This window comes from Oncorhynchus gorbuscha, linkage group LG14, assembly GCF_021184085.1.
Source record: "Oncorhynchus gorbuscha isolate QuinsamMale2020 ecotype Even-year linkage group LG14, OgorEven_v1.0, whole genome shotgun sequence".
NCBI classification, from domain to species: domain Eukaryota; kingdom Metazoa; phylum Chordata; class Actinopteri; order Salmoniformes; family Salmonidae; genus Oncorhynchus; species Oncorhynchus gorbuscha.
This window is the reverse complement of record NC_060186.1, coordinates 62447569-62466013: the sequence shown is the minus strand read 5'-3', so window position 1 is coordinate 62466013 and position 18445 is coordinate 62447569. Positions and strand designations below refer to the sequence as shown.

The 18445-nt window shown below is 44.4% G+C and overlaps 2 protein-coding genes across 9 annotated transcripts in view; one reads left to right on the top strand and one right to left on the bottom strand.

Annotated features, from left to right (window-relative positions):
- The window catches only part of LOC123995267 (otoferlin-like), a 121561-nt gene extending 105601 nt beyond the window's left edge, over positions 1 to 15960 (bottom strand). For all 8 annotated transcript variants that reach the window (XM_046298752.1, XM_046298751.1, XM_046298758.1 and 5 more), the window contains exons 1-2: positions 15603 to 15960; positions 1519 to 1577 (exon numbers count right to left, since the gene is read on the bottom strand). In XM_046298752.1, coding sequence (XP_046154708.1) covers positions 1519 to 1577; positions 15603 to 15681 — 138 coding nt within the window. In that variant the 5' untranslated portion in view covers positions 15682 to 15960. The remainder of the gene's footprint in view (positions 1 to 1518; positions 1578 to 15602) is intronic.
- A 532-nt stretch (positions 15961 to 16492) lies between these two features.
- Positions 16493 to 18149, top strand: fam166c (family with sequence similarity 166 member C). Its single transcript, XM_046299184.1, has 3 exons — positions 16493 to 16651; positions 16760 to 16958; positions 17119 to 18149. Exons 1-3 carry the CDS (start codon positions 16578 to 16580, stop codon positions 17266 to 17268), a joined length of 423 nt encoding a protein of 140 aa, XP_046155140.1. The 5' UTR covers positions 16493 to 16577; the 3' UTR covers positions 17269 to 18149.
- Positions 18150 to 18445: the final 296 nt, after the last annotated feature.

The window sequence follows — 18445 nt, the reverse complement described above, 5'->3', positions numbered from 1 at the left end:
GCCTCACTCATGTTCTTGAGTCTGGTTTTCAAGACTATTACAGATCTACAATTTATCAGAATCATATTCAGAGTAGAGCAGGGTTCTTATGCCTGCTAATGTCATTTGTTTATTTTTAGACGGCCAATGTAAAGGTAAATCACAAAGTAATCATATTCATGGTGTCTCTCAGGTACAAAAAAACTAACTCTCGCTCTCTCTCTCTCTCTCTCTCTCTCTCTCTCTCTCTCTCTCTCTCTCTCTCTCTCTCTCTCTCTCTCTCTCTGCCTAGTTAAGTCTCTACACCCCAGTAGCCTGCAGTATGTCTGGTCTGGTCACACTGTACAGCATGGCTGCCATCCTCTAGCTCTCACTGACATCTCAACCCCACAAATACCACCACCAAATACTAGTTGCAAGTGGCCCATTAGAGTGGACTAGATACGAAATGGCCCATTTACAATGGACGTCAAATGAGATTCCTTCTTGTCTGAAGAACAGAGGTATGTAAAAAAATAACACAGAAAACTTGATAAGATTAAAATAGTGCAGGATTTCCTGTTAGCAGAGCCTGGTCAAATCCCTAATGTGATAACCAACACTGGAGCCTGTTATTAAGGAGTATGGATGAACACACTATCTGCATACCCTCAACGCGATCAAAACAGAGGAGATGATTGTGGACTACAGGAAAAGGAGGACCATTGACTCTGTACCGGTACCCCCCTGTAAATAGCCCCGCTATTGTTATTTACTGCTGCTCTTTAATTATTTGTTATTCTTATCTCTTACTTTTTTAGGGATTTTTTTAAACTGAATTGTTGTTTAAAGGCTTGTAAGTAAGCAGTTCACTGTATGGTCTACACCTGTTGTATTCGGCGCATGTGACAAATAACGTTTGATTTGACTTAACCATGTCCATATCAAGCAAAGTAATATCCAACACAAATCATGCTATTTGTGTCATGGTGGGGAAACTCTCACCTCAGGACACAGGGATGTAAAGCCTATAGACACAGGGATGTAAAGCCTATAGACACAGGGATGTAAAGCCTATAGACACAGGGATGTAAAGCCTATAGATACAGGGATGTAAAGCCTATAGACACAGGGATGTAAAGCCTATAGACACAGGGATGTAAAGCCTATAGATACAGGGATGTAAAGCCTATAGACACAGGGATGTAAAGCTTATAGACACAGGGATGTAAAGCCTATAGACACAGGGATGTAAAGCCTATAGACACAGGGATGTAAAGCCTATCGAATCCCCGGCAAGATCCAATCCCAGAGCTGAAAAGGTAAAAACTCTGTTGTTCTGCCCCTGGACAAGGCAGTTAACCCACTGTTCCTAGGCTGTCATTGAAAATAAGAATTTGTTCCTAACTGACTTGCCTAGTGTTCTTTGAAGCCTACTGCATCCATCTCCCCCGTATGTACTAACTCTGCTAAATTAAATTGTCTAAACTAAATTAAAATATAAACACAAAAGAAAAATGGCTTGATGGTTATTTTGAATCTAATAGAAGAGTTACAAACCTCATCAAATCTGGCCTCATCCTCACAGTTCTCCAGAACACGTGTGTAGAACGACAGACCTGAGGGGTGAAAGGACAGAGGTCAGGGGTTAGACAGGCTCAAAGGATTTTAAATATTCAAAGAATAAAAATACAAAATGTTATTCAATGAAGTGTAGGGTCACAAAGGATCAATGAGTCTTGAAGAACACGTTGGAAAGCAAATATCCATCCATCTGACATTTCAGGACATCTCTATCCTCTTATTTGGTGCCAAACTCGGTCTGCAAATGTTTGCTAATGTTCATTTATCATGGTAGCGTTCTCAAGCAAATTCCTACTACTAGACATTTTCCATAGTTATTACGAAAAAAAATCTATCTGGATAAATCCTTTGTAACATTGTTTATTTAGACATTTTAAGTTCTATTGCATCATCGCATGTAGTCCACTGCTCTAAACAACGCAACATGTTGGGATATTCACGCAACCCAGCTGAAAATGCTGGGTTAAAAATAACCCAATTTGGGTTATTTGGTAACCCAGCATGTGTTCTGTTCAATATTTACCCAGCGCTGGGTTACCAAATAACCCAAATTGGGTTATTTTTAACCCAGCATTTTCAGCTGGGTTGCGTGAATATCCCAACATGTTGCGTTGTTTGGATTACCCAAATATGGGTTCATTTAACCATCAGTTGTTATTTTCTAACCATCAGTTGGGTTGGCCCGGCGAGCAGCTTGTTATTTTCTAACCATCAGTTGGGTTGGCCCGGCGAGCAGCTTGTTATTTTCTAACCATCAGTTGGGTTGGCCCGGCGAGCATCTTGTTATTTTCTAACCATCAGTTGGCCCGGCGAGCAGCTTGTTATTTTCTAACCATCAGTTGGGTTGGCCCGGCGAGCAGCTTGTTATTTTCTAACCATCAGTTGGGTTGGCCCGGCGAGCAGCTTGTTATTTTCTAACCATCAGTTGGGTTGGCACGGCGAGCAGCTTGTTATTTTCTAACCATCAGTTGGGTTGGCACGGCGAGCAGCTTGTTATTTTCTAACCATCAGTTGGGTTGGCACGGCGAGCAGCTTGTTATTTTCTAACCATCAGTTGGGTTGGCCCGGCGAGCAGCTTGTTATTTTCTAACCATCAGTTGGGTTGGCACGGCGAGCAGCTTGTTATTTTCTAACCATCAGTTGGGTTGGCACGGCGAGCAGCTTGTTATTTTCTAACCATCAGTTGGGTTGGCACGGCGAGCAGCTTGTTATTTTCTAACCATCAGTTGGGTTGGCCCGGCGAGCAGCTTGTTATTTTCTAACCCGGCGAGCAGCTTGTTATTTTCTAACCATCAGTTGGGTTGGCACGGCGAGCAGCTTGTTATTTTCTAACCATCAGTTGGGTTGGCACGGCGAGCAGCTTGTTATTTTCTAACCATCAGTTGGGTTGGCACGGCGAGCAGCTTGTTATTTTCTAACCATCAGTTGGGTTGGCCGGCGAGCAGCTTGTTATTTTCTAACCATCAGTTGGGTTGGCACGGCGAGCAGCTTGTTATTTTCTAACCATCAGTTGGGTTGGCACGGCGAGCAGCTTGTTATTTTCTAACCATCAGTTGGGTTGGCACGGCGAGCAGCTTGTTATTTTCTAACCATCAGTTGGGTTGGCACGGCGAGCAGCTTGTTATTTTCTAACCATCAGTTGGGTTGGCCCGGCGAGCAGCTTGTTATTTTTGTATGTAATCCATAGGTTTTTTTCAGGATACGTGACCTAAATTAAACATTCCTATTAATATATCTAAGTTTGTACACTGCAAATTAAAATGTGCCTTGAATAAGTTTGCACATTACATATTCCAATATAAAATTCATAACATTATTACTTACATATCCCAAAATTGGGATAGGCATAGGAGCTCTTGAGGAACTGAGAAACTTGTGTAAGCCTCATTAAACAGTAACTTGCTCATAATATTCATGTTGGGGGTGGGTTAAAGTAGTTGTGACTGATCCCAATACGTTCTCACTAAATGATGTGAATACGGTTCTGGACAGTAAGCTCACAGTGGTAAGGCTCCAAGTTCCTGACACCTATTGCCATTTGCGGTGGACACATTTATTGCAGTATTGTGTTGGGAAGAACATTGCAATCATTACCTTGAAAATTAAGATTAGAGGTTCAATTCAACAGAACCTGCATTGCAGAACTTACACTGTAGCTCTTTTTCTCACAGATTGTCACAGATTGTTCTTAGCTAGTGTATAAAAACCTACAACTACTACCAAGGCAACCTCTCTCACAGGGATCTGGCCCCCCGAGTAGCGTAGCAATCTAAAGCACTGCATCGCAGACCCGGGTTCGATCCCAGGCTGTGTCACAACCGTCCGGGACCGGTAGTCCCATAGGGTAGTGCACAATTGGCCCAGTGTCTTCCGGTGTAGTGGAGAGTTTGGGGGGGGGGGGGGGGGCTTTACTTGGCTCATTGCACTCTAGCGACTCCTCAGTTGAACGGTGAAACCTCCGACACATTGGTACAGCTGGCTTCCGGGTTAAGCGGGCAGGTGTTAAGAAGCAGGGTTTGGCAGGTAACGTTTCAGAGGACCCATGACTCGACCTTCACCTCTACCGAGCCCGTTGGGGAGTTGCAGCGATGAGACAAGATCGAAAAAGGAGGTAAAAAATATATATCTGCCCTGTGTGGGATTAGAACTCCACCACTATGCTTGAAAATTTGGAGTACGGCACTCAGTAATGTGTTGTATTGGATTTGCCCCAAACATACAAAAAGTGAACTGCTTTGCTGCATTTTTTTACAGTTTTACTTTAGTGCCTGGTTGCAAACAGAATGCATGATTTGTAATAATTTTATTATGTACAGGCTTCCCTTCTTTTCACTCCGTCATTTAGGTTAGTATTGTGGAGTAACTACAATGTTGTTGATCCATCCTCAGTTTTCTCCTGTCACAGACATTAAACCCTGTTACTGTTTTAAAGTCACCATTGGCCTCATGGTGAAATCCCTGAGCGGTTTCCTTCCTCTTTGGCAAATGAGTTAGGAAGGACGCCTGTATCTTTGTAATGACTGGGTGTATCGGTATGGATTGACCATCCAGAGGGTAATTAATAACTTCATCATGCTCAAAGGGATATTTCATTTCTGCTTCTTTTGTTTACCCATCTACCAATAGGTGCACTTCTTTGCGAGGCGTTTGAAAAACTCCCTGGTCTTTGTGGTTGAATTGAAATTCACTGCTCGACTGAGGGACCTTACAGATAATTGTATATGTGGGGTACAGAGATGAAGTAGTCATTCAAACATCATGTTAAACACTATTATTGCACAGTTATTATGTGACTTGTTAAGCACATTTTGTCACGTTCTGTCCATTGTTCGTATGTGTTTTCCTTGTTTTAGTGTTGGTCAGGACGTGAGCTGGGTGGGCATTCTATGTTGTGTGTCTGGTTTGTCTATTTCTATGTTTGGCCTGATATGGTTCTCAATCAGAGGCAGGTGTTAGTCATTGTCTCTGATTGGGAACCATATTTAGGTAGCCTGTTTTGTGTTGGGTTTTGTGGGTGATTGTTCCTGTCTCTGTGTTTTGCACCAGATAGGGCTGTTTTTGGTTTTCCACGTTTATTGTCTTGTAGTGTTCATGTTTATCCGTTTTTATTAAACATGAGTTAATATAACCACGCTGCGTTTTGGTCCTCCTCTACTTCACCACAGGAAAACCCTGACAGAATCACCCACCAACCAAGGACCAAGCGGCGTGGTAACGGGCAACGGCAAAAGCAGCAGCAGGAGAAGTAACAGAGGCAGCAGCAACAGGAGCAGCAGCAGCAGCAGTGGGAGATGCTGCACTATTTGGATAAATGGACTTGGGAGGAGATCCTTGACGGAAAGGACCCTGGGCAGAGCCATGGATGGAATTGGAGCTGTCGGCGAAGCAGAGTGCTGAGTCTGAGAGTGTGGAGGATGTATTGGACAGAGTAGAAAGAAAGCTGTTGGTTTGGCATAGTATGCACGGCATACCAGTGCCAGCACCACGCATCAGGCCTACAGTGCGTCCCACCTGTCCAGCGCTGCCGGAGCCTTCCTCCTCTCCAGCGCAGCCAGAGTCTCCCGCCTGTCCGGCGCTGTCAGAGCTACAGCCCCTCATGCCAGAGGCGCCAGAGCCCCTCATTCCAGAGGCACCAGTGCTCCTCAGTCCAGCGCTACCAGAGCCTTTTTCTCCAGTCTGCCCAGCGCCGCCAGTGCCGCCAGTCTGCCCAGCGCCGCCAGTGCCGCCAGTCTGCCCAGCGCGCCAGTGCTGCCAGTCTGCCCAGCGCCGTCTGAGCTACCCGTCTGCCCAGCGCCGTCTGAGCTACCAGTCTGCCCAGCGCCGCCAGTCTGCCCAGCTCCGCCAGTGCCGCCAGTCTGCCCAGCTCCGCCAGTGCCGCCAGTCTGCCCAGCTCCGCCAGTGCCGCCAGTCTGCCCAGCTCCGCCAGTGCCGTCAGTCTGCCCAGCGCCGCCAGTGCCGTCAGTCTGCCCAGCGCCGCCAGTGCCGCCAGTCAGCCAGGATCCGCCAGTCAGCCAGTCGGCCAGGATCTGCCAGTCAGCCAGGATCTGCAAGTCAGCCAGGATCTGCCAGGATCTGCCAGTCAGCCAGGATCTGCAAGTCAGCCAGGATCTGCCAGGATCTGCCAGTCAGCCAGGATCCGCCAGTCGGCCAGGATCTGCCAGTCAGCCAGGATCAGTTAGATCCGCCATTCAGCCAGGATCCGCCAGAAGTGCCAGTCAGCCAGGATCTGCCAGTCCTGCCAGTCGGCCAGGATCCACCAGTCTGCCAGGATCCGCCAGGATCCGCCAGAACTGCCAGGATCTGCCAGTCAGCCAGGATCTGCCAGTCGGCCAGGATCTGCCAGTCGGCCAGGATCTGCCAGTCGGCCAGGATCTGCCAGTCGGCCAGGATCTGCCAGTCGGCCAGGATCTGCCAGTCGGCCAGGATCTGCCAGTCGGCCAGGATCTGCCAGTCGGCCAGGATCTGCCAGTCGGCCAGGATCTGCCAGTCGGCCAGGATCTGCCAGTCGGCCAGGATCTGCCAGGATCCGCCAGTCGGCCAGGATCCGCCAGTCGGCCAGGATCCGCCAGTCGGCCAGGATCCGCCAGTCGGCCAGGATCCGCCAGTCGGCCAGGATCTGCCAGTCAGCCAGGATTAGTTAAATCCGCCATTCAGCCAGGATCCGCCAGAACTGCCAGTCTGCCAGGATCCGCCAGATCTGCCAGTCAGCCAGGATCCGCCAGTCTGCCAGGATCAGTTAGATCCGCCAGTCTGCCAGGATCCGCCAGTCTGCCAGGATCCGCCAGTCTGCCAGGATCCGCCAGTCTGCCAGGATCCACCAGTCGGTCAGGATCCGCCAGATCTGACAGTCTGCCAGGATCCGCCATTCAGCCAGGATCCGCCAGATCCGCCAGTCGGCCAGGATCCGCCAGTCGGCCAGGATCCGCCAGTCGGCCAGGATCCGCCAGTCGGCCAGGATCAGTTAGATCCGCCATTCAGCCAGGATCCGCCAGAAGTTCCAGTCTGCCAGGATCCGCCAGTCTGCCAGGATCCGCCAGTCTGCCAGGATCCGCCAGTCTGCCAGGATCCGCCAGTCTACCAGGATCCGCCAGTCTGCCAGGATCCGCCAGTCAGCTAGGATCCGCCAGAAGTGCCAGTCAGCCAGGATCTGCCAGATCCGCTAGTCAGCCAGGATCCGCCAGTCAGCCAGGATCTGCCAGTCAGCCAGGATCTGCCGGAACCACCAGCCAGCCAGGATCTGGTAGATCCAGCAACCTGCCTGAGCTTCCCCTCGGTCCCGAGCTTCCCCTCGGTCCCGAGCTTCCCCTCGGTCCCGAGCTTCCCCTCGGTCCCGAGCTTCCCCTCGGTCCCGAGCTTCCCCTCGGTCCCGAGCTACCTCAGTCCAGTGGGGCCCATTGTTAGGTTTCCTAGGCCAAGGTTAGCGGCGAGGGTCGCCACTCAAGGGACACTAAGGAGGTGGACTAAGACAATTATGGAGTGGGGTCCACGCCCAGCGCCAGAGCCGCCGCCGCGGAGAGATGCCCACCCAGACCCTCCCCTATAGGTTTAGGTTGTGTGTTCGGAGTCCGCACCTTGGGGGGGGGGGGGGTTTCTATCACGTTCTGTCCATTGTTCGTATGTGTTTTCCTTGTTTTAGTGTTGGTCAGGACATGAGCTGGGTGGGCATTCTATGTTGTGTGTCTGGTTTGTCTATTTCTATGTTTGGCCTGATATGGTTCTCAATCAGAGGCAGGTGTTAGTCATTGTCTCTGATTGGGAACCATATTTAGGTAGCCTGTTTTGTGTTGGGTTTTGTGGGTGATTGTTCCTGTCTCTGTGTTTTGCACCAGATAGGGCTGTTTTTGGTTTTCCACGTTTATGGTTTTGTAGTGTTCATGTTTATCTGTTTTTATTAAACATGAGTCAATATAACCACGCTGCGTTTTGGTCCTCTACTTCACCACAGGAAAACCCTGACACATTTTTACTCCTGAACTTATTTAGGCTTGACATTTAAAAAAAGGGTTTAATACTTATTGACTCAAGACACTTTTTCTTTTCTTTGTCAAACTTTGTCAAAGTTTTAGGCGCTCTTCCTTAAAAGCCAGTAGTTTCAGTGAATTGGCCATTGCTTTTAATTTGTTTGTTATTATTGTCAGTCAAGTGTTCGTCAACATCAGTATTCATGGTTCAGCTCACCTTCTGTACCTGTAAATTAATACCACAATTGTGCATATGAATTCCGTCTGACTCCTGATGCTTTGCACCGCATGATATAACCATATACTAGTTGCCATGACAACTATATACTAGCTGCCATGACATAACCATATACAGGTTGCCATGACATAACCATATACTAGCTGCCATGACATAACCATATACTAGCTGCCATGACATAACCATATACTAGTTGCCATGACATAACCATATACTAGCTGCCATGACATAACCATATACTAGCTGCCATGACATAACCATATACTAGTTGCCATGACATAACCATATACTAGTTGCCATGACATAACCATATACTAGCTGCCATGACATAACCATATACTAGTTGCCATGACATAACCATATACTAGTTGCCATGACATAACCATATACTAGTTGCCATGACATAACCATATACTAGTTGCCATGACATAACCATATACTAGCTGCCATGACATAACCATATACTAGTTGCCATGACATAACCATATACTAGCTGCCATGACATAACATATACTAGTTGCCATGACAATATACTAGTTGCCATGACATAACCATATACTAGCTGCCATGACATAACCATATACTAGTTGCCATGACATAACCATATACTAGTTGCCATGACATAACCATATACTAGTTGCCATGACATAACCATATACTAGTTGCCATGACATAACCATATACTAGCTGCCATGACATAACCATATACTAGTTGCCATGACATAACCATATACTAGCTGCCATGACATAACCATATACTAGTTGCCATGACATAACCATATACTAGTTGCCATGACATAACCATATACTAGCTGCCATGACATAACCATATACTAGTTGCCATGACATAACCATATACTAGCTGCCATGACATAACCATATACTAGTTTCCATGACATAATCATATACTAGTTGCCATGACATAACCATATACTAGTTTCCATGACATAACCATATACTAGTTGCCATGACATAACCATATACTAGTTGCCATGACATAACCATATACTAGCTGCCATGACATAACCATATACTAGTTGCCATGACATAACCATATACTAGCTGCCATGACATAACCATATACTAGTTGCCATGACATAACCATATACTAGTTGCCATGACATAACCATATACTAGCTGCCATGACATAACCATATACTAGTTGCCATGACATAACCATATACTAGCTGCCATGACATAACCATATACTAGTTTCCATGACATAATCATATACTAGTTGCCATGACATAACCATATACTAGTTTCCATGACATAACCATATACTAGTTGCCAGAGACCCACTCAACCTATGGCACAACTCTCCTTCCCCGGCAATAGATAACAGTAAAACTTCAGCCATCTATTTACATGTGTCAGACTAAGTGGAAAGGGCAAGACAGAGTAATGGTGCTGTAATAACCGAATGACAAGCATAAACCCACACCAGGCTTGATAGGAGGAGCCGGAGGAGAGGAGAGAAAGACAGCCAGACAAATAAACAACTAAATGATGACTCATAATGACACCAAATGTAACAGAAAGAAGACAGAGAGTGACAGAGAAAAGAGGGAGGGAGAGATTGAAAGAGAGAGCGAGAGAGCGATTGAAAGAGAGAGAGAGAGACAGACCAATCAACCTGCACATGTACTCAACTGTATACTTATTGTTATTGTTGAATGTTTAGTTATTTCGACACTTGGTTATTGTTGTTACTGTTGTCCCATTGACAATTTTGATTCTCATTTTTATTTTTATATTGTAAATATCCAAAATAAGCTTTGGCAATATGTGCATTGTTACGTCATGCCAATAAAGCAAATTGAATTGAATTGAGAGAGAGAGCTTGAGAGAGAGAGATTTAAAGAGAGAGAGAGATTGAAAGAGAGAGATTGAAATAGAGAGAGAGATTGAAAGACAGAGAGAGAGAGAGCGAGAGAGAGATTGAAAGAGAGAGAGAGAGCGAGAGAGAGATTGAAAAAGAGAGAGAGAGAGAGAGAGAGAGTAGGAGAGAGAGAGCGCAAGAGAGAGAGAGATTGAAAGAGAGAGAGATTGAAAGAGAGAGAGAGAGAGTAGGAGAGAGAGCGGGAGAGAGCAAGAGAGCGCGAGACAGAGCGAGAGAGAGAGAGAGAGAGAGAGAGAGAGAGAGAGAGAGAGAGAGAGAGAGAGAGAGAGAGAGAGAGAGAGAGAGAGTAGGTGTAACATCGTTCTTCGTTTGTAGAAAGAGAGTCGGACCGAAATGCAGCGTGATTGTTACTCATGATCTTTAATGAAGGAAAACGGAACGATACACAAAATAACTCATAAATACAAAAACAACAAACGGAACGTGAAACCTATTACAGCCTATCTGGTGAACACTACACAGAGACAGGAACAATCACCCACGAAATACAAAGCGAAACCAGGCTACCGAAATACGGTTCCCAATCAGAGACAACGAGAATCACCTGACTCTGATTGAGAACCGCCTCAGGCAGCCAAGCCCATACAACACCCCTACTCAGCCGCAATCCCAATAATACAAAAACCCCAATACGAAATACAACAACATAAACCCATGTCACACCCTGGCCTGACCAAATAATTAAAGAAAACACAAAATACTAAGACCAAGGCGTGACAGTAGGAGAGAGTAGAGAGAGAGCGAGAGAGCGAGAGAGCGAGAGAGCGAGAAAGCTAGCGAGAGAGTGAGAGGAAATGCATGGACACAGCTATACCTCCAATCTAATGTATACATACTAAATATAGACTAAATATATCATTTGTAGCTATTCATCTTTTACATGTTCAGTTAGATTGTTTAAGAAAATATGTACCATATATGTATGACCACAAGCATAGTAAACACAGAGACTACTGGGTCTCTTAAAAGACTGCTTTGTGAATGAGGGCTGGTGAATATCAGAAAGCTCTTCTGTGGTTGTGCGTTTGTGTACTTAAGTAATTTGCTTTGTGTGTAAGAGGCTTTGTGTGGGTGTTCATGTCTGTTGATGTGTGTGTGTGTGTGTGTGTGTGTGTGTGTGTGTGTGTGTGTGTGTGTGTGTGTGTGTGTGTGTGTGTGTGTGTGTGTGTGTGTGTGTGTGTGTGTGTGTGTGTGTGTGTGTGTGTGTGTGTGTGTGTGTGTGTGTGTGTGTGTGTGTGTGTGTAGACAGCTTATATGTACTGAGGTTGCTAGCCAAACACACACACACACACACACACACACACACACACACACACACACACACACACACACACACACACACACACGCAGGTTATTACAGCCCTTGTCATTCTGATTGGTAATTAGCCTGGACAAGGGACTCAATAATTTATCGCTGGCAGGTTAGCAACCCCATAACTTATCTCTCTCTCTCTGTGTTGAAATAAATACATTAATCACAGTTAACCTGTTTTCCATTTGCTAGAACAAAATATATGCATTTCTTATTCAACTCAATTTACACAACAAATGAGGTGTTGTTTTGAGAAACTACAGTTACTGCAACAATTATTGGGTTATGTAAGTATATTGGATAACCTCTATCCTAGGTTTGAAAAAAGTTTATATATAATGTATATATATAATGAATTTGTTTATTTACATTTTAAGTGACTTTGAGATTCTGTATGAAAAGCAGTTTATAAAATAAATATATAATAATTCATATTATTATATATATATATTTATTTATATTATATTCTGCTTTTTGAAGTTGGAGTATACATTAAAGGCTTTACATGCGGATCTAATGGTTTCAGGGTAATTCAGTACACAATGTCAGCTCTTTAGTTTGAACACAATTGCAACTGCAGCATAAAATCCAATTTGTTCCACCTACACAAACCACAGTGAGCATGACTGTCCTGATGAATCTTTTCACCTAACAGAGATATTAAACCTGTTAGTCTTTTGGGTTTAATAGGGTAGGACCACACACACATAGTGATATGCAAGGCCCTCTTAAAAACAAACAACAATTCAACAAGGCAGCTTGGAGAGAGAATGAAACAAGCAGCAAACGAGCAACCATGTCAGAGAAAAGACACTGAAACTAAATGACAAAAGAGAGTGAGAGAGAGTGAGAGAGAGTGAGAGAGAGAGAGCGAGAGAGCAAGCGAGAGAGAGCGAGAGAGAGCGAGAGAGCAAGCGAGAGAGAGCGAGAGAGAGAGAGAGAGAGAGAGAGAGAGAGAGAGAGAGAGAGAGAGAGAGAGAGAGAGAGAGAGAGAGAGAGAGAGAGAGAGAGAGAGAGAGAGAGAGAGAGAGAGAGAGAGAGAGAGAGAGAGAGAGAGAGAGAATAGACTACAGTGAATGGTAGACGTGGGGACAGTCTGTGCAACTTCTTAGCGAATCAAGCAATCTGTATTTAGTCTCACCCAAAGTGAAACTGACTCAATTCCGTGATGGTGGAAATAATTGTTTAATTTCTCATTTATTTGATATTGTAACACATTGGCTATGTTATCTTCCCCTCAGGCCCCAGAAGAGAAGATAGGCATGACCATCAAGCCTTAAGTCTCGCCCTGACCGTAGAGATCTTTTTATTCTCTATGTTTGGTTGGTCAGGGTGTGACTCGGGTGGTAAACACTATGTTCTTTATTTCTATGTTTTGGCCGGGTATGGTTCTCAATCAGGGACAGCTGTCTATCGTTGTCTCTGATTGGGAATCATACTTAGGCAGCCTGTTTTGCCACCTTAGTTTTGTGGGATGTTGTTTTTGTACAGCTCTGTGTAGCCTACCGAATGTTACATTTGTTTTCCTTTGTTGTTATTAGGTGTTCATTTATAATAAAGGTAAAAAAGTACGCCTACCACCCTGCTGCACCTTGTCCGATCATTTCGCCGACTGTAACACCTTACTACACTACATTACAAGCAGGAGTATCTGGTATTTGAATAGGAAAGAACTAAACTTCACAACTGGGCTACTTACATAATTACTAGACTGATGATAACAAAGGGGAAGAATTTTTTATTTATTTTTAACGCCAGCAATTAAGCACCCTTCTAAAATACCGTTGGTAAGGGATTCTAGAAGTTAATCAAATAACAGCAGAACTTTTACAATATTCATACTCTCATTCAACACAGTGGTGCCAGTATATATGGGAAAATACTTGGCCTTAATGGACAGACTGTCCTCTACCATTCACTAAAATGTACTTACTGTATACACATTCTTGTGTATAGGTTCTTTCTTGTACAGTATATGTGGACTTCAATGTGATCAATTCATTGATTTACATCCTAAATGATCTCCATCTTCATCTACTTAATGGATACATGGGTCTTTATGTTTGTCCTTCTGGAGAGATGTTTAACGCTGTGCTTACTGGTAACAAGCTGACATAGCCATCCCCATTACCCACATCTGTAAGGGATATACAGGTTGGCATGCCCATTGGGGCAGGGGCTTCCTGAGTGAGCCTTTCCTCTCCAGACAGGAAACAGTCTGAGCTGAAAGCATTCAGGAAGCCTTGCTGACAGCCTGTAAAAGGGACCAGGCAGGGAGCTATCAACAGCATCTCAAACACCAGAGAGACAGGGGTGGATAGGGAAAGAGAGAGAGAGAGGGAGATGGAGAAGGACAGGAAGGTGGACAGACAGACTAAAACTCAGGTTTCACTTTAAAGGGTTGCCTTTTGCCATTAAATGAGACACATTGCTAAGTTGTCGTCACTGACATCGTAAGTTAATAGATCAGAAACCCGAACACCTTTTGGTTCCTTAATTCAACTGAACAACAGGCCACATAATATAGGGTTTCAGTGCCAGGCAGCCAACAAAAATAGCAGGTGTCCTATTCAATTGGTAAAATATTTCTATGGCCAGTACTGTTTAAGCAGGGTTACTCTCATATGCCCCAATGTAAACTCTTACTAACATTGCCTCTACAAAAAGTGGGCTACTCGTTGTCATAAAGAGTTAAAACAGCATTTCTTTCAACAAGTAATAAGTCATTGTTATGTCAAAGAGTTAAGGCAGAATTTCTTTCAACAAGTCATTCGTTATTGTTATGTCATAAAGAGTTATCACTGCGACCTGCAGAGATTCAAGAAAACATCCTCAGTCATTTATCATAGGTTGGTTGGTTGTTGTTGGTCGGTTACTGTGAGCACATGCAGAGACTCAAGTGGAACGAGGAACAGATGTAACACAGGGCTGCTAAAGATCTGACACGTTCCCTGGTGCCCTACAAGAAAATGCTGGAATTGATGGCACACACATATAGACACACAGATGAGAGTGTGGTTAGAGTGTGGTTAGAGTGTGGTTAGAGTGTGGTTAGAGTGTGGTTAGAGTGTGGTTAGAGTGTGGTTAAAGTGTGGTTAGAGTGTGGTTAGAGTGTGGCACACACACACACATAGATAGAGAGAGAGATAGAGATTCACACACACACACATATAGACACACAGATGAGAGTGTGGTTAGAGTGTGGCACACACACACATAGATAGAGAGAGAGATAGAGATTCACACACACACACATAGATAGAGAGAGAGATAGAGATTCACACACACACACATAGATAGAGAGAGAGATAGAGATTCACACACACACACATAGATAGAGAGATAGAGATTCACACACACACACATAGATAGAGAGAGAGATAGAGATTCACACACACACACATAGATAGAGAGAACACAATTCCGTGAACACAAATGTGTGTAAATCCACATATACAATATATTGTTCTATCCAAATAGTTCCATTGGGATTACCAATCTGTTTCCAGTCAGACGTGCCTGACCATGGGAGTTGGCCCTAGAGGGCCACGAGAGAGCTTCATTAATGGAGTCGAATTCCTTTCAGAGAAGAAAATCAATGGTGTTTGAGATTGTGAGATACAACTCCTTCTGAGCGCATTATTGGGAGAACGAGCGCCCGTGGAGAATAGATTAGAGCTGTTGAACGTGAAACAAAGGTAGCATATAACGCGTATGGGCTCAACCTCATTTTGATCAATAGGACTATATTAAACACATTTGTCAACTTGACGGTTAATTAAAAAACGATATCTTAATTCGACAAAACCAAATGGTTCTAGGCCTACCATAGGTTTTGAATTAAAATGACTCAATAAAAACAGTATACATTTCTTTGAGGATATTATGTATTCCCTTGCGTAAAAGCGCTCCTCGTCTCCACAATCCGTGTCTCTCTCATCACCTCCTGTGATTGCGGAGATAGACAAGGGGTTTCTCCAACTTTTCAGCGCAACCACAGGAGATGCGTCAGCACATTGGGGCTTACCTGTCCACAGGCTCACACACCGAATCCCACTGATCACATCGCAAACCCCGGGCACTGCGCAACCAGTATATGACTACTATTGGGACAAAGGATCTGCAGTGATAATAAACGCTTGTTACCTCGAAATGTGACTTTGGCGATTCTGTCCCCCTTTCCGCGAAGGTCCCGGACTGTTTTTAGGTGGACTAAAAGAGCCATGTCAAGTTAGGTAGAATCCAGCACCTCAGGAGAAAATTAACTATTTTTCTTCACAGAGCAAAACAACTCTAATGTGCTGCTGATATGCGTTTGAACCAAATGTTCAGTGATCTCTAAACCTAGACCCTCTCATTGGGTCTTTGGTTCTGTGGAACAAAAATCTAATTCCATTCCGCATGCAACATCGGCTTTATCCTCCTTCGACAAAAAGAAAGGAAGGATCTTTAATTATTGGTAAGCTTTCGTTTTATCCCGCGCTATATGCTCGGTGGCTGCTGGGTCTCGCGCATCCCAGTGACTGACTGGCGCGTGTGTGAAGGCAGCGGTTTGCGCTCTGATTGACAGTCGGAAGGAAGGGAGGGTGACAGGGTATTGGAGATGGACGGTTACATTCTCTGATTGTTTTATATATTTTTACCATTGTTAGAAAGACATTCACTGTACAGGCCAACGGTGGGCTTCCATATTAAACATGTTTGGGAATTTTATTTTATTGAAATTTCATTGCACCTATAGGCTACCACAATTCCATATATGCCAGTCATTTGCAATTTCTATAGCTTAGTTTTCAAGATGACCAAATGTATTTAAAAATATAAAAAATGTGATCTTAATTCAATAGTAATCAAGCTTATTAATAGTTTTTACGTGATATCCTATTTTAGATCACGCAAGAAAATATGAGTACAGATATGCATGGCACAGTTTTGTCATTATTTCGTGACCAGCAGTGCCACGCTGAGTAAAAGAGCAGTTGCGGCAACTCTTTGTTGTCCTCTGGTCGCTTGGTGTTGGCCCGGAGGTGTGGGTCAGTCTGTGTTTGGTCCGGTGCTTGGCAGCTGCTTGTCGTGCTCGGTCTTGCGTGGTTCGAGGGTTCGGGTGATAATAACAGTAACATGGCACTCAGAGGAAATGGAACGCTTATCGCGCACAACAACTCGACCTACATACCACCTTCCTTAATGCCCGGGTGAGCGACACACCTGCCAAATGGACAGAACCATAAGAGACGAGTTGCCTACGGCTTGGATAAAATAAGTTAATAGCATGTTATTTATTTACTTTCTGATTTGTAAAGATACTGCGGCTATGTTCCAACTTCAAAGTACTTGTATGGAGACACATTCGGGAATGCCACCATCAAATACTTTCAGGACTTCCGCAGCGGGGCAATGGCCTGCAGCACGATCCCGTACAACCGCGGTGGGATGTTCCCGTCCATCTTCTCCAACAGCGGGCTCCTAGTGTCGGCCCAGCGGGCTCAGAGCCGCAGTCCCTACTGAGCCCGTTTCAATGTGGACTTCAAACGCCAGGAGACGCTGAAAAGCTTCGGAGAGGTGAGAGGGGGATGGGGGTTCCCTATGAGTTGTTTTCAACATAGCGATTTGATGCCTCATTTGACATAACATGGTAATCATGAACCGTATTGGTTTGCAGCTCTCTCAGAAACACCGGGAGAGCTATAAGGACAAGACAGGAAAACGACTTCCCGTCAAACACTTCGTCATCCCAGTGAAAGAGAGCGAAAAATACTTCTGGGAGCAGATGTACGATCTAAAGTTGTGTAGTCAATACATATTCCTGTAATGTTTTTACATGTACCTTAACGTACTATTGTGAACAGATGCGTATAAAACAAAATACTATAATATAATAATAATATATGCCATTTAGCAGACGCTTTTATCCAAAGCGACTTACAGTCATGTGTGCATACATTCTACATATGGGTGGTCCCGGGGATCGAACCCACTACCCTGGCGTTACAAGCGCCATGCTCTACCAACTGAGCTACACAGGACCACAATACTACTGATGCAACAAAAATATTTGTTACTTAGACTGTCATAACTGCTTTCAATTTTAGAAAACACATTGTAGGCTATTGGCAATGGACTTGTTAATGCATTGTAGTCTGTATGAACTACATTTATATATTATTTCAAAATAAAACATACTCAACCACACATTACAATTGCCCATCTCTCCACTTATATTTTTCTCAAATGCATTACAATGATGTGCCCATCCGAACCTGATACACAATTCGACCAACCACACATCCTAAATGACAAGCGATTAGGCTGCATTTACACAGGCAGCCCAATTCTGATCTTTTTTTTAAACCAATCAGATCAGCTCTGAAAAAGATTGGATGGGAAAGATCTAATGTGATTGGACAAAAGAGCCAATTATTGGAAAAAATATCAGAATTGGGCTGCCTGTGTGAGCACAACCTTGTTCTTAGTTTCCCACCCGTTTAAAGACTGACATTAGACATGTGTTCTAAACCTGACACGAACACTCTCTTAGGGCCTTACATCTAACATCACAGGAAACCTGCTAGAACACCGGGTGAAATGCTGTCTGAGGAGAAATTTAATCTCTCTCTGTGCGTGTGTGTGTGTGTGTGTGTGTGTGTGTGTGTGTGTGTGTGTGTGTGTGTGTGTGTGTGTGTGTGTGTGTGTGTGTGTGTGTGTGTGTGTGTGTGTGTGTGTGTGTGTGTGTGTGTGTGTGTGTGTGTGTGTGTGTGTGTTTGTCTGTGCGTGTGTGTGTCTGTGTGTGTGAGTCTGTGTGTCTGTGTGACTGGCAGCTGTAATCACAGCAAAAGGTGGCGCTACAAAGTATTAACTTAAGGGGGCTGAATAATTTTGCACGCCCAATTATTCAGTTTTTGATTTGTTAAAAAAGTTTGAAATATCCAATAAATGTCGTTCCACTTCATGATTGTGTCCCACTTGTTGTTGATTCTTCACTAAAAAAT

Bases quoted from the DNA above. Each gene is read 5' to 3' on its own strand.
- fam166c (XM_046299184.1), top strand. From the start codon at position 16,578: ATGGCACTCAGAGGAAATGGAACGCTTATCGCGCACAACAACTCGACC. The intron at 16,652-16,759 runs GTGAGCGACACA...TGATTTGTAAAG, and splicing joins CCACCTTCCTTAATGCCCGG to ATACTGCGGCTATGTTCCAA. The intron at 16,959-17,118 runs TACTGAGCCCGT...ATTGGTTTGCAG, and splicing joins GGGCTCAGAGCCGCAGTCCC to CTCTCTCAGAAACACCGGGA.